Consider the following 14,816-nt stretch of genomic DNA (forward strand, 5'->3'; position numbering starts at 1 on the left):
TATCATAGTCATGAAAATAAAGAAAACTCTTTGAATGAGAAGGTATGTCCAAACTTTTGGTCTGTACTATATATATATATATATATATATATATATATATATATATATATATATATATATATATATATATATTTTTTTTTTTTTTTACCTAAGCATGAACACATTAGACTACATCCCATAAACATAATCAAACCTTTGAAAAAAAAGCAGATCAACCACCCTTTTAAATGTTTAGAATGCATTATCTTCTTGTCAATCCACCAGATCACATTACATCTGCGTAAAAACATAGTTAAATTTTCACGTTGCTCTGAACAAAAACAGCAGACAGGCTTACTGAAGATGCACATTCATTTGGATCGACAGATATATATTGGTTTCCCCAGTAATGGTAGTGCACAATGCAGCACTGCACCTTACTTTGAAATGTGCAGCACTTTATTTATTCACTGAAATCATAGCTTTTTGAAGTTTAATATTCCCATTAGTGAAGAATGTGGTCTGGATGGATGCATCTACAGTCTGAATCTATCTAGTCATGAAAATAAAGAAAACTCTTTGAGTGAGAAGGTATGTCCAAACTCTTGGTCTGTACTATATATATATATTGGTCTGTTATATATATATATATATATATATATATATATATATATATATATATATATATATATATATATACCTAAGCATGAACACATTAGACTACATTCCATAAACATAATCAAACCTTTGAAAAAAGCTGATCAACCACCCCTTTAAATGTTTAGAATGCATTATCTTTTTGTCAATCCATCAGATCACATTACAGCTGTGTAAAAACATAGTTTAATTTTCACGTTGGTCTGAACAAAAACAGCAGACAGGCTTACTGAAGATGCACATTCATTTGGAACGACAGATATATATCGGTTTCCTAACAGTGGGAATGCTCCCTTTACCTTTCCGACAAATTTGTCTCTGAGACACTCAGGTTGAGCCTAACTACATCTAGAAAATGCTTGCAGCTATTAGTATTGATACTCATATCATGCTTAATCTGAAAGGGCACTGACTGCACCCTTTGTAAAAAAAAAAAAAAAAAACACTACTAAACAACATATGGTTGTGTGCTCAGAGAGTGGTCTTCAGTCGTGCCAGCATTTCTACAATGCCTCTTGCTTCTTTTGTTCACTAGTGTGTAGAAGCATCATTGAGCAAACAGTAGCCCGGGGCACAATTAAAACCCCTCCTGGAGATGAATGGATATGCACGCTCTCACTACTCTTATACAAGAGATCAAATGTGTTTCAAGACCTCTACCAGGAGTCCCATAATTAATTAGGCGTGAGATTGGTCTACCGTCTAATATGATAGCAAAACTCTTATTTCTCAGACCCTGGAGGTCCCTGCAACTGTGAGGAATCAGAGGGATGTGCCAAATAGCACCTTACAAGTGTAGCTGCTGGACCCCATACCACTCAGAACAGCCTAACATCGGTCACAGCCTGGGAGCCTCAGGGGGTGGAAAACCTGTCAGCTTCTACGGGTACTTCTCTTGCTGTCTGTGCTGACAGGCAGCAAGTGAGAACTAAAATTGAGACCTATGGAAAATTAATTTGTGGGCACAGCATGAATCAAACAGCCTGAGGGCTTGGAAATTTATCTGGGAGAGCTCATCTTAAAGAAAAAATACACTTAAACCTGAAATTGACCTGAGATCTTGTTGGACTGAAAACAATCCTGTAGAATTATTTTGACTATATTTATTAAGATTGTTAAGGCTAAAACCTGGACCTCTAATTTTGCTATTAATGTGAGAGTGTCTTACAAAATTCACAAATCAAATCAGCAAAAATAAAGCGCTCATAAAATGTGTGATTTGTTTCACTGAATCACTTTTATAATGCATTACAGATCAATTAGCTTTTATGAGCGCTATAGCATTTCATTGACAATAATATAGAGCTGTAGTCAAGTCCAGCTTTGTCGAGTCCAAGTCAAGTCCAAGTCCACGACTAGTCGAGACTGAGTCAAGACTTAGTGTGTCTAGTAAGAGCTTGATTAGCTGGTTCAAGTGTGTATAATTAGGGTTGCAGCTAACAAGGGCGTTACACAAGATCCCGGGCCCTATGCATAGGCTGTCCTGATGGGCCCCCATGCCCCCCACCCATGAAAATATCCAGGTAAAATAAAATATATTTCAGATTCATACTTTTCAAGCGCCCTCTCTTCCTTTGGGGCCCTGGTAATGAGTACTGGTTTTACCCCCAGCCCGACCCTGGGAGCTAAACTATAAAAGGACACTGGCCCTCTAGAACAGAGTTTGGAGCTGTAAGGTCAAATAATTTTTATGTACTTTATTTTCATATTATTTACTTAATAATGCTGCTTTTGCTGACATTATTGTCTGTGGTCAAAAAAAGTATATGACTGATACCTTGGCACAGTTAAGGCTAGAAGGGATACGTTTGGCTCTACTGGGCATGCGCACATAAATACAGCGAAATGTTTGTCATTCTGTACTAGTGCTTTCATAGGCAACAATCAACTACTCCAGCATGCATACAAAGTGTTTGCAAGTACAACGTGAATTTTAGAATTACAATATTGCATGTTTAACCGGTCCTTCTCTGACCGCTGCTACTATCATGTGCATTGTGTGTAAGAAGGCTCAGGACACTTTCACTTCTGCTCACCAAAGGGGATTTATTGACAGTGACGCCCAGCAATAACTTTACTCCATCTGCGGATTAATATGAATAAAGTTCAAATCTCTCTCATGGGCATTCCAAAGACATTCCTCTCATCAGCAAATACAATGCGAACTGACTTTAACAATTGAATATAACAATTGAGAAAGACACAATTAACACTGAAACAGAGTATTAACATAGTACAAGAATATAAAAGAAAATAAACAATAAGAGTGAAATACCTGCGGATTAATATGAATAAAGTTCAAATCTCTCTCATGGGCATTCCAAAGACATTCCTGTATGATATAATATTTGTTAGCTAATTAATGACTCAAAAGCATATCATACAGCCCACACGATACAACTTCATATTCTTAATCCACTCACGCATAAAATGTATAATACAACACTGCATACAGTCACAGAAGCACATATAATAAAATATTTAGTCAGTTTATACACTTTGCAAACCTAATTCACAGATAAAATGAAGAGCTCTGACAAACGCTTACTTCTCATTAGCAAATACAATGCGAACTGAAGAGAAGCGTGCACTCGATTAAAAATGGCGTCAGTACAGCGCCAACAGGAACTTTCATAATAAAAGTCTCTAAACAATAAATAACAGTATCGACATATACTGCTCAAAGAAAAACAGAAATAAATCAATAACGGCAAATACAGGGGTAAAGTGTTCCTTTAATTGTTCCCTGGTCGCTAGATTTGGCACTTTCACACTGCCAGTGATGACCCGGTATATGAAGATCCCGTAACGACACGTGACATCAGCGCGTGACGTGTAATGTACGAGTCGACAATGCTTGGCACGTTATACTTTCACTGAAGCAAGCAAACGATCTCGGCGTCAGCGCGGAAAGTGAGGAACTAACTGATCTCTGCTTCATTACAGTTTGCACATATGTTTTCGTCGCGAATGTTGATCTTCCTTTAAAACAGCCGGTAAAAGAGTCGCGCACTTCGATACGGAATTAGATCTGGCTTTTGTTCACACAGCGCTCGTTCCGGATCGATTACCGCAATGTTACTAGGTCCCCGACCCGGGTACAATTCGGTAATCAATTCCGGGACGTGGTTGCTTTCACACAGAAGGCGACCAGGCAATGTTACGGGAATATTGCGGGTCCGACGTGCAGTGTGAAAGGGGCTTAATACAATAAAAGGGATTTTAGTGAAAAAGAAAAATGTGTTACATTCAAACTGTATTCACTATAACTCGTTACATTCACCCCTTCCGGATTTCACTAAAATCCTCACTGACTCCCCATCACCTGGTACAGGTCCACAATGAAACATTCATTAATTCAACTTGTGAGTTACCCATTAATGGGCCAAGAAAAACCTCAGGGTGATCAAGCCTAAGATCATCTTGGAAGATTATGATGCCTGGTACACCATAATATGACCTGACCCTCAAATCTCTTGTTTGGAGTCATTATGTCTTTTCATCAAATGACTCCCTACACCTTGGAGGTTTAAAAGGCTTCTGAACCATTGACTCAATTAATCTGTTCACTTTCTTCACAACTCTACCTGCCCTTGTTGTGACACCCTGAACATCAGGAACTGGAACTTGAGTGTCAGTGTCAATTTGAATGTCAGCCTGAACTTGTGTATCCATGTCACTGTCAAGGTTAACCTCAAGAGATGTTGGACTGGTTTCAGCTTCACTTTGAGGAAGATCGCCATTACTATTCTCTTTATGATTTGTGCCCATGGCTTCCTCAACATCCAAGTTCTGGACTAGAAGGCTTTCAGACTCTTGATTAACCCATCTCATGGTTCTCTCCTCCAGGTCTGGTGGATCGACGTTTTCGACGCAGAACTCACTCCTAGCACTACAGGACTCATCCTCTGACTCTCTTGCAGAAATCAGGAAGCTTTCCTCCTCATCAGGTGACTCAACAGGTAGGAAACGTATGTCCAACATCAAATTCCTGTGAACTATCCTCACATTCCCTTTCTCATCCTTGAGTTTGTAAGTGTGCGTCTGCAGGTTCCTGTCCACTACGGTGTATACTACAGGGTGCCACTTATCTGCTAATTTCCTCTTTCTCCTTTATTCGCTACTAGCACACGATCCCCAATATCCAGACATGTCCCTCTGACTTTCTTGTTGTAACCATTTGCCTGTTTCCTCTGCTCTTTTTCAGAATGTCGCTGTGCTATCTCAGCAGCTTCATGGAGGTACGACATCAACGATTTTAGGCAAGTACCATGATCAACAACTACAGGGTCATGTAGTACCTGTCTGAACATAACATCCACCAGCAAACTTGGTACTCGACCAAACATAAGCTGGAAAGGAGCATACCCTGTTGTTTCATGGCCTGTAGCATTGTAGGCAAAGGTCAACGTTTGAATTTGCTCTGGCCACTTGTGCTTCTCTTTTAGAGGCAGAGTTCGAAGCATACTCCCCAAGGTCCGATTAAACCTCTCTACCCCCCCATTTCCCATTGGGTGGTATGCAGTGGTGTGAGACTTGGCAACTCCTGACAGTTTGAAAAGCTCCGCTAGAAGGGTACTCTCAAAGTTGGCTCCCTGGTCTGTATGGATGCGACTTGGGAATCCGTGCACACAGAATACACGGTCCCACAGCTTCCTTGCGACTTGTTTTGCTGATTGATTTGCACAAGGAAAGGTGTGAGCCAACTTCGTGAAATGGTCTGTCAAAACAAGCACATCAACGGAACGCTTTTTCCCATCCTCAGCAGTCCAGAAATCCAAACATACCAGCTCCATAGGCATGGAGGTCTTGATACTTTCAAGTGGGGCCCGTGCGGATGGTTCTGGAGCCTTGGCTAGAATGCACCTTTGGCAGCACTTGATATATCCACAAACATCATGCCCCATTCCTGGCCAAAAGAATCGTTGGCGGGCGAGATGGGTGGTCCTTGCTTGCCCTTGGTGGCCCGCCAAGTCATGTAATCCTGTCAAAGCTTGGTCCTTAAGGCTGGAAGGTAAGACCAACTGATACCGCTTATGTTTACTGTGTGGATCTTGTGTGACTCGGTACAGTATTCCATCTACAATCTTAAGTTTATCCCATTGCCTGAAAAGAGATAATGCTCTGGAATTCATATTGGCCCTTTCTCGTCTTGATGGTTGACGCTTTAAATTCATAAAGGACATAACTTTTGAAATGACCAAATCAGCCTCTTGCAAGTCCCTGATTTCGTTTGCAGTAATCATAGGAAGGGTATCAGCACCAGCAGGTACTAGATCTTGATAATACTGAATTATCTGCACAGCTCTTGCTTTTGATGTTTCTTCCCACTGATCATGTAAACTTAAGCAGGCTTTGACAGTGGTGCTGTCAAAGGGGGAGGCAAGACAGGACTGAGGGCAGATGTGTAGGTTCTGAGCACCTTGAAGAAAAGCTTCTCGAACTCCATCTCCATCAACCTCTTCGGCTTCCACAAGCAAATCACGATAGCGCTCCCTCATTAGCCTGACGCTCACAGTCTTGACAAAAGGGTCTCTACTCAGAGCGTCTGCCACTAAGTTTTTCGTCCCTGCTATATGCTTCAGCTTAAAAGTGTAAGCTGCCAGTTTTGACACCCAACGTTGCTAATAAGTATCGAGTTTTGCCTTAGACATAATGTATGTGAGTGGACTGTTGTCTGTCCAAACAGTAAATGTTTGGCCTTTCAACCAATGGCTAAATTTCTCACATACGTTCCACTTAAGTGCCAGAAACTCAAGCTTATGAACTGGATAGTTCCTCTGTGATTTGCTCAGGGTCTTACTTGCGAATGCAATTGGACGAGCTCGCTCTTCGCCTGCAGGCACTTGAGATAATACAGCTCCCAAACCGTCTAACGAAGCATCTATTGCAAGAATCAGAGGTCGAGTGAAGTCAGGATGTGCCAGTACCACACTTTGTAGCAAATTCTCCTTGAGACTAAATAATGCATGATCGCATTCCTTCATCCAATCCGTGGGTTTGAGCTTCCTATAAGTTCCTGCTTTAATATCTCCATTAATTCCTTTCTTCCTTCTCTGCCCAGCCGTAAGAGCAAAGAGTGGCTTTGCCAAAGAAGAACATCCAGGAATGAAATGTGGATAATAAAGGATCAAACCAAGGACGGATTTAATTCTTTGCACTGATGGGGTGCATCTGTCGTTTTCCATCAGATCAAATTTGGAGAGCTTCAAGATCACCTTGACTTTAGCAGGATCTACAGAAACTCCATCCCGGTCTATGATGTGACCTAGGAACTTTACAGAGGTTCTCAGCAGATGACATTTCTTAGGGCTCAACTTAAGGTTGTGCTGCCTCAAGCGACTGAACACAACCTCCAGCCTTTCCAACGCCCTTGTCCACTTGGAGCGAACACCAGCAGATCGTCGAGATAACATAACAAGCTGCTAAAGTTTAAGTCTCCAAAAATGCCTACCATCATCCGCATAAAGGAGGCTGGGCTGTTGCATTGCCCTTGCAGCATCCTATTATACTCGTGTAGCCCTACAGGAGTCGTGAACACAGTATATTTCTTGTCCTCTTCGGCCATGGGTATATTATAAAATCCTGATGTCAGGTCCATGGTGCTAAAAAGTGTGTTTCCGCCCAGAGCAGCTAAACAGTCAGACTGGTGTGGAAGTGGGTGTGCATCCTTTATCGTTCTGGCATTTAACAATCAAAAATCTGTGCATATCCTCAAACCCCATCCTTCTTCCACACCAAGACTAACGGGGCAGCATATTCACTTACAGACTTCCTAATTATCCCTTGTACCTCCATCTGAGACAGAACCTGATGCAACTTTTGGTAGTGTGCAGGTGGCACTCTACGATAAGGGAGTCTGAATGGACGCTCATCCATTAGCCGAATGCGGTGAACAAAGTCCTTTACTTCTCCACAGTCCAAAGCATGCTTGGAAAACACATTGTTGTATCTCTCCAGTAACTGGACTAACTTCTCTTTTGTCCCAAGGTCGACAGAACAAGACTGGATGTCAAGATCAGCAAGACCAACAGTTTCCAGTCGCTGTCTGAAATCTGAAGATGGATTAGGTAAGCACTGACTCTCCTTCTCAAACATCTCAGTTCGACTCTATCCCTGGAAAAGTTCAAAGTCCTCCACGGCGACACATGGCGATACATCTGCCAATTTGCGATTTCTCTTGAGAGTAATTGGCTTGTCAGAGATGTTGGTGACTTTTACGGGAGCCCAGCGATCACCCCACAATGGCGTGATAACTCACCCGATCATGATGTCTCTTGATACAGACCTTGAAGTCGTTGGTTCCACTACAACTGTGCTTCCTGGTGACATGGGGACATTTTTTGGCAACTTTCCCCAGACCAGGTGCTCCTGTCTTGCTAAAAGAGTAACACACTGTCTGGCAACTCTGTGCCCTTCCACCGACAAGTGTTGGCCATTACGTCAAGGAACTGCTCACATCCAGCCATCGGCTCCTTTGTCTCCTTAGAAAGAAGTCGGCAATAATCACTGTTGCCTTTCATGCGATGTGCGAGGAATTTGATCACATTTGTGCCAATGATTAAATCATCCCGCTGGCCAGGTACAACGAGAATAGGCACTAGACAACTCTCCCCATAAATTTTCAATTCAACCTCATACATACACTTTGGCCTTGTCACTTTACCTCCATATCCTACTAGAATGACTTCCTGTTGAAGAAGTGATGGTGGAGGCAATACATTCTCACTTATCATCCTCTTTTATGCTTTGTCGCTGAAAGTGCAGGCCATGGACCCTGTTTCAAGCATTACGTTAATTTGAAACACATTATTTATACTGACTGGTGCATAGAACAATTCATCAAATGCCTCAACGGCCTGGACATTTTGTGCTATCACTTTGGTTCCAGTGGGAGCCTGTGCACATGCATTTTCATATAAGTGATGGAGATCAACACTCTCTAGGGGTTCTTCGCTTGTGCCCACGCATCCCCCTTCCAAACGTGAGCCATCTAGTTTAAACCTGAAGAGCCCCTGAATGTTGTCAGACCAGGTCTCGACCTGTCACTTGAACAGTCTCTTTTACTATGACCAGGCTGGAAGCACGCAAAGCAGAGATGTTCTCGCCGGCAATTTGCATACTCTACAGAGCTTGCCTTGGGGCTGGTGAGATGGCATTTGGACAATTTGAGACAGTGCACGATCAAGACGATTAATCAGAGTTCTCATACAATTGTCATCACTATCTATAGTGTGTGCTGTACTGATTCGACTACACTCAACTGGTTCTGTTGAAAAGCCAACATCCACTTCATCAACATCTTGTGACGTCTGAACATGAGTAGTGACATGTCTTGAAGTAACATGACGCTTTGACTTCATTGACATCTGCTCTTTCAGGATATCTATGATAACCTTTGGGTTCTCAACTGGGTTTAAAGCTGAATTACAACGAAGAGTAACTCTGACAACATCTTTAGCTTTACCCATCAAACTGCTTAGAATCTCCTGATGTTGCTCTGCTACTGGTATTCCTCTCTTTCGCAGATATGTGTCCATCGGCTCCTCCCATTCATGCACCCCAAGCTTGTCTGATGAATCTCCACGGTCAACTGGGGGCTCCTTTGCGTCTGACTGCATGACCAATCTCACTCCAGTCAAGTTAAGTGAAGGTATATCTGATAATGTCTTAGAAGTATCTAACCTCTGTGTTTGTGCACCTCTATTCTCTCCTTCCACATAACTAGCTTCCCTTTGAGATGCTAAAATTGTCTGACCAACCTGTTGAGCAATATGTGCTATCAACCCTTGCCAGTTTGGATCATTTATGTCTGGAACAGCTAAGGGCACAGTGTCAGCTGTTGGATTGGGAACATTATCAGTTACACGTGTGGAGCACAAAACATGAGGCATTCTGTTCACTCTACTCTCCCTTTCAATTGGAGCGACTGGAGTGTCACCAAATATTCTCCCCATACCAAGACCCAACCCAGTCATTGTTTCATCAAAATCATCTCCATTTAAACTAAATGCCATGTTTGGTTTCGTACATAAAATAATTCCAACAAAAATTAAATGTCCAAATGTAATAAACTTAAGAAATATCAAATATCAGTCTGAGAAAAAATATCACTTAATGAGGAAATGCACCAGTCAATATGGAAAATCCCAAATTTTGTACTCTCAAATTTCTTCACTCACAAAACTGTGAACATCAAAGCAGCGTCCCTCGGTGACCTGACTGATGTAGATCCTGAAGCAAATCTTCATCCGGGTCACGGCACCAATGTAACCGGTCCTTCTCTGACCGCTGCTACTATCATCTGCGTTGTGTGTAAGAAGGCTCAGGACACTTTCACTTCTGCTCACCAAAGGGGATTTATTGACAGTGACGCCCAGCAATAACTTTACTCCATCTGCGGATTAATATGAATAAAGTTCAAATCTCTCTCATGGGCATTCCAAAGACATTCCTCTCATCAGCAAATACAATGCGAACTGACTTTAACAATTGAATATAACAATTGAGAAAGACACAATTAACACTGAAACAGAGTATATTCACATAGTACAAGAATATAAAAGAAAATAAACAATAAGAGTGAAATACCTGCGGATTAATATGAATAAAGTTCATGGGCATTCCAAGGACATTCCTTTATGATATAATATTTGTTAGCTAATTAATGACTCAAAAGCATATCATACAGCCCACACGATATAACTTCATATTCTTAATTCTCATATTCACTCACGCATAAAATGTATAACACAACACATATAGTCACAGAAGCACATATAATAAAATATTTAGTGAGTTTATACACTTTGCAAACCTAATTCACCAATAAAATGAAGAGCTCTGACAAACGCTTACCTCTCATCAGCAAATACAATGCGAACTGAAGAGAAGCGCACACTCGATTGAAAATGGCGTCAGTACAGCGCCAACAGGAACTTTCATAATAAAAGTCTCTAAACAATAAACAACAGTATCGACATATACTGCTCAAAGAAAAACAGAAATAAATCAATAATACAATAAAAGGGTTTTTATTGAAAAAGAAAAATGTGTTACATTCAAACTGTATTCACTATAACTCGTTACACATGGAGCTGTTATGACCGTATCTATGTTTCATGTAAAAATAAAATATGTAATGTAATAATTAGGGTTGTGCCTGAAGCCGAATACCTTATTCGGAATGGTAAGGATAATAGCTTAAAAAACGAATAACGGACAAGGAATAATTCTGCCTGAATACTCGGTTGAAGCTGACACAGTCTAGTGTTTGCTAGATAACAGATGAGCCAGGGGATCAGCGCCAGAAGTGAATGAATGTGTGAAATGAATGAGTGAAAAGAGCACAAATCAAACACCGCATTGTTGTCGCCTCTCTGCGCATCTCTCAGAAATCAGAGCGTTGCAAGAGTAATTTTACCTATAATAATACATCATACACGTTATATTTGTATATATTTAAAAGGCAATGATTTAAAGCTTAGGCTACGATATGATACGAATGAATGGAATAAGCACAGCGCGCTCACCAATCAAACAGCAGCGTTGCCCGTCTCAGTCTCTCAAAAACCAAACCAGTTCTCTATCAAGAGTAGGCTAATACTCAGCTTAGATACGGATACATTGTCTACTTGTCCTACATGTTTGCATCTTTACCTTTTGCTGGTTTGCGCGGCACACACACATCTGTTTAGTGAAGTTCATAAACATTAAGACTTGATTAAAGTGTTTTGCGTAGGCCTAATGAAAATGTACGCATTGAATGGATTCAATCGTGTTCAAATGATCACTAAACATTTGTCATGACATCTCTGCTTTGCATGATAAATATTATTTTAGAAATAAACAATTATTTAAGTTTTACACGACATACTTGTTCAGTGATAACTATGGGGGGAAAAAAGTCTTATCAAGTAACTGTACGACGTTGTATCTGAATGCAGATACAAAAAAATTTTGTGATTGTTACTGATACAAATACTGGCTGTTTACGTGAAAATGTAAATATGTAGCCTAATGTCATTATTATAGAGTTTTTTTTTTAATTTACATAGGCTATGTGATTGTTGCATAAGGCTATACATTAATAAGCGTTTATTGATAAAAAAAAAGAAGATATAATGTATTTTCATTAACAGTACCATGAACCACGAGTAGTCGAGTAACTCAAGCATTTTTTATAAAAAAAAAAAGTCGACTAGTAGAAATCAGTAGGCTTGCAACCCCTGTACTGTACAACAATAATTAGTATTTCATTATTGTAAAGGGTATGTTTAAGGCTATCTAGGTGTAGACGTAAATAAAACACAATCTAACAGGTAGAAAATTAAATTAGAAACATCTTGTTTCTAATTTGGTCATGCACATCCTTTCCCGGAACAATACTGAAAGCTAAGATGGAGAAACAGATGATCATAGCTGTACAAGGATAGCCATTTTTTGAGCATAGCTCAGGGGCGGCGTTAGGGGTGGGCTAAGGGGGCTGGAGCCCCGAATGTTTTCAGTAAAGCCCCGAATGTTTTTATTACCACCATGCCATCAATGAATTTTCATGCCCAATAAAATAATTTATATTAGAATTTAAATAAATAAATAAATATCTCACGACTCTCATGTCTACAGTGTCTGTCAATTTACACGTTGTCATTCGCACCCGACGAAAACCGCCAACTGAGTCTAGTGCTTCTGACTGACATGTAAACTGGCCAACCATCGATGAGCGTCTGTACGATCCAGCCAATGAAATGAGATCTTTTGGAGCCAGGCGGTTTGTTGGCGTGTAGTATTTTACTAGATCAATTTATTTGAAAATTAAAATGGATATTTCAAAATTCAAAAAAAAAAAAAAAAAAGAGGAAGTAAAATACCCCCAGGCAACACTTGAATGCCAAGATAAATCAGCTTCAGGTATCTGTAACTTTCAATCATATATATTTCTTTTTCGGTTTTAAATTATGTCGGATTTAACGTTACATTTTGAACATTAAACAGTTAACGGTTGCGCAGCACAGTCTTTAGGACACACACACACACACACACACAGAGTGGTTATAATGTTTGCTAAGCACGGTCTGTGGCATGTTGTTCTGCTCCGCGGCAACACACAGCGGTGTTTACTGAATAAATTTGCTTCAGTAAATGATTCACTGACCCGTTTATAAAAAACATTTGCTTACTTTTTTCGGAATGAATTATCTGTTTATAACGAATCCATTGATTAAATGACTGATCGACTCGCTCATTAAGGCAGTGGCATGCCGCCACCAAGTGGCAAAGTACCATTCTAATTATTTTCATAATTTCATATTTCTGTATTCCAAATTTTATATTTGATACATTAGCCTCATAAGATTATTTATGCAATTTGTAAGTGCTGTGTAAGTGCTCCTTCAAAAATATAAGTGTATAGAGCCCTGCGTTTATAATTATACTTGGCTTTAAGTGTTTGTGTGTGTGTATTATGTATGTATAAAGTAAGAATAAGGTAGCATATAAAATGTAATATGTGCAGGAAGAATGGGTGAAGGTTTTTTGTTGTTGTTATAGATTCTTTATTCACCTTTTTTTAATCTATTCTCACAAAAATCATGCCATTAAGTGAAGACTATTAAAACAATAATAAAGGGATGGGATGAGAAAGGGATGATCTAGGAACCCTGCAGACAGGCCCAAATCACGTGAAGCTTCAGCAGTATCCCTTTACCCAATTTGGAACACAGCATGTCAGTGCACTGCTTAATGCTTGCTTCTTATCCCTGTTCTACCAGGACGAGTGTAGCCAGTCAGGCTTGATTGGAAAAGAAAAGAAAACCGAGAGACAGACAAAACAACATCAGCATTTGTGTCAGGATACGGGATAAACTTTAAATGAAATGTTTTACATTAGTTTTTTGTTTTTGTTTTTATTGTTTTTGTATATTTTAAACAATGTAAATCTTTCTGATTTATTAAAATAAAAAATGTCACATACATGGATTTTTCTGGGCTAAGCCCCGGATCTCCACTCACCCTAGAACCGCCCCTGGCAGAGCTACTACGAGGGATTTTTAGTGCTGGAAAATCTATTTATGCTTTGTTGAAACTTCTCGGTCATGGTTGCCTAGCAACAGCAGACGCAACTGGAGCGCAAGCGCAGGCTACAGAGTGCTTTGGAAATAAGGAGAGCGGCGCGCCTAGCGTTTTTCCGCACACGTTTTCCGTCACGACATCATGCAAATGTGGTTTTGTTTTGAAGGAGAAATGTTGTATTTAATTTCTTTTGCTGGACTCGGTCGAGACCAACTAGAAGACTTGACGAGTCCAATGGCCAAGTCCGAGACAAGTCCGAGTGCAAATGCAACGAGTCCGAGACAAGTCCGAGACGACAGAAAAATGTCTCAAGTCCGGACTCGAGTCCAAGACCGGACTCGAGTACTACAGCCCTACAATAATATTACAAATTATAGTAGGATGTGTCCTGGAGCAACATTCCTGTCAAACAATGTCCTAACCCTAACCTAACCCTAACTAACTCATAATGATATAGTCCACTGCCCTAAACCTAAGCCTAGTATTAAATCCCAACCCTATGTGGTATGAGAGGTTTTTAATATTTAGTTTGATCTGTTTAAAGGTTTAAAGAGGAGAGAACATGTCTTATTGGCCTGTCACTGAGTAGTGCCCCAGGGCGAGTTATGGCTTTAATACATAGACTCTTACTTTAATGTTCCCCCTAGCATCATTGAAATGGTCAGACATTCATTGGGCTCATGTCAGACTGAGTTAAAATAAAGCATTGTGGTAGTCGACAGACTCCACAAGGCATCTAAACAGCACATACAGTACAGTAAAATGGATTGCAGGGAATATAGTCATTATATATGCACCTTATATCATCCCAACACTTAAATATTGTTATTTTTTTATGAAACACAAAAGTTTTTATAGTGCCAAGCTACAAAAGGAAGAAATAAAAAAGTTGCATAAACTTATTATATAAAAAAATAAAAATTAACAATTCAATTATATATATATAAGTCATGGCAAGAAAAATAGAATTTGCCAAAAAGAGAGCATTTATGCACCCCAAGTGAGGGAAAGTGATGACTTATTCATCACTTTCCCTCATTTGGGGTGCATAAACGCTGTCTTTTTGGCAAATTCTATTTTCCTTGCCATGACTTATATATATAATTTAA

General features: G+C 40.0%; 1 protein-coding gene across 1 annotated transcript in view; it reads right to left on the minus strand.

Annotated features, from left to right (window-relative positions):
• Nucleotides 1-4,125: 4,125 nt before the first annotated feature.
• LOC127939299 (uncharacterized) overlaps nucleotides 4,126-14,816 on the minus strand; it is a 48,898-nt gene continuing 38,207 nt past the window's right edge. Inside the window, exons 9-10 of the mRNA XM_052536116.1 lie at nucleotides 9,104-9,251; nucleotides 4,126-4,709 (exon numbers count right to left, since the gene is read on the minus strand). Of these exons, the coding sequence (XP_052392076.1) occupies nucleotides 4,126-4,709; nucleotides 9,104-9,251 (732 nt within the window). The remainder of the gene's footprint in view (nucleotides 4,710-9,103; nucleotides 9,252-14,816) is intronic.

Source organism: Carassius gibelio, chromosome A2, assembly GCF_023724105.1.
Source record: "Carassius gibelio isolate Cgi1373 ecotype wild population from Czech Republic chromosome A2, carGib1.2-hapl.c, whole genome shotgun sequence".
NCBI lineage: Eukaryota > Metazoa > Chordata > Actinopteri > Cypriniformes > Cyprinidae > Carassius > Carassius gibelio.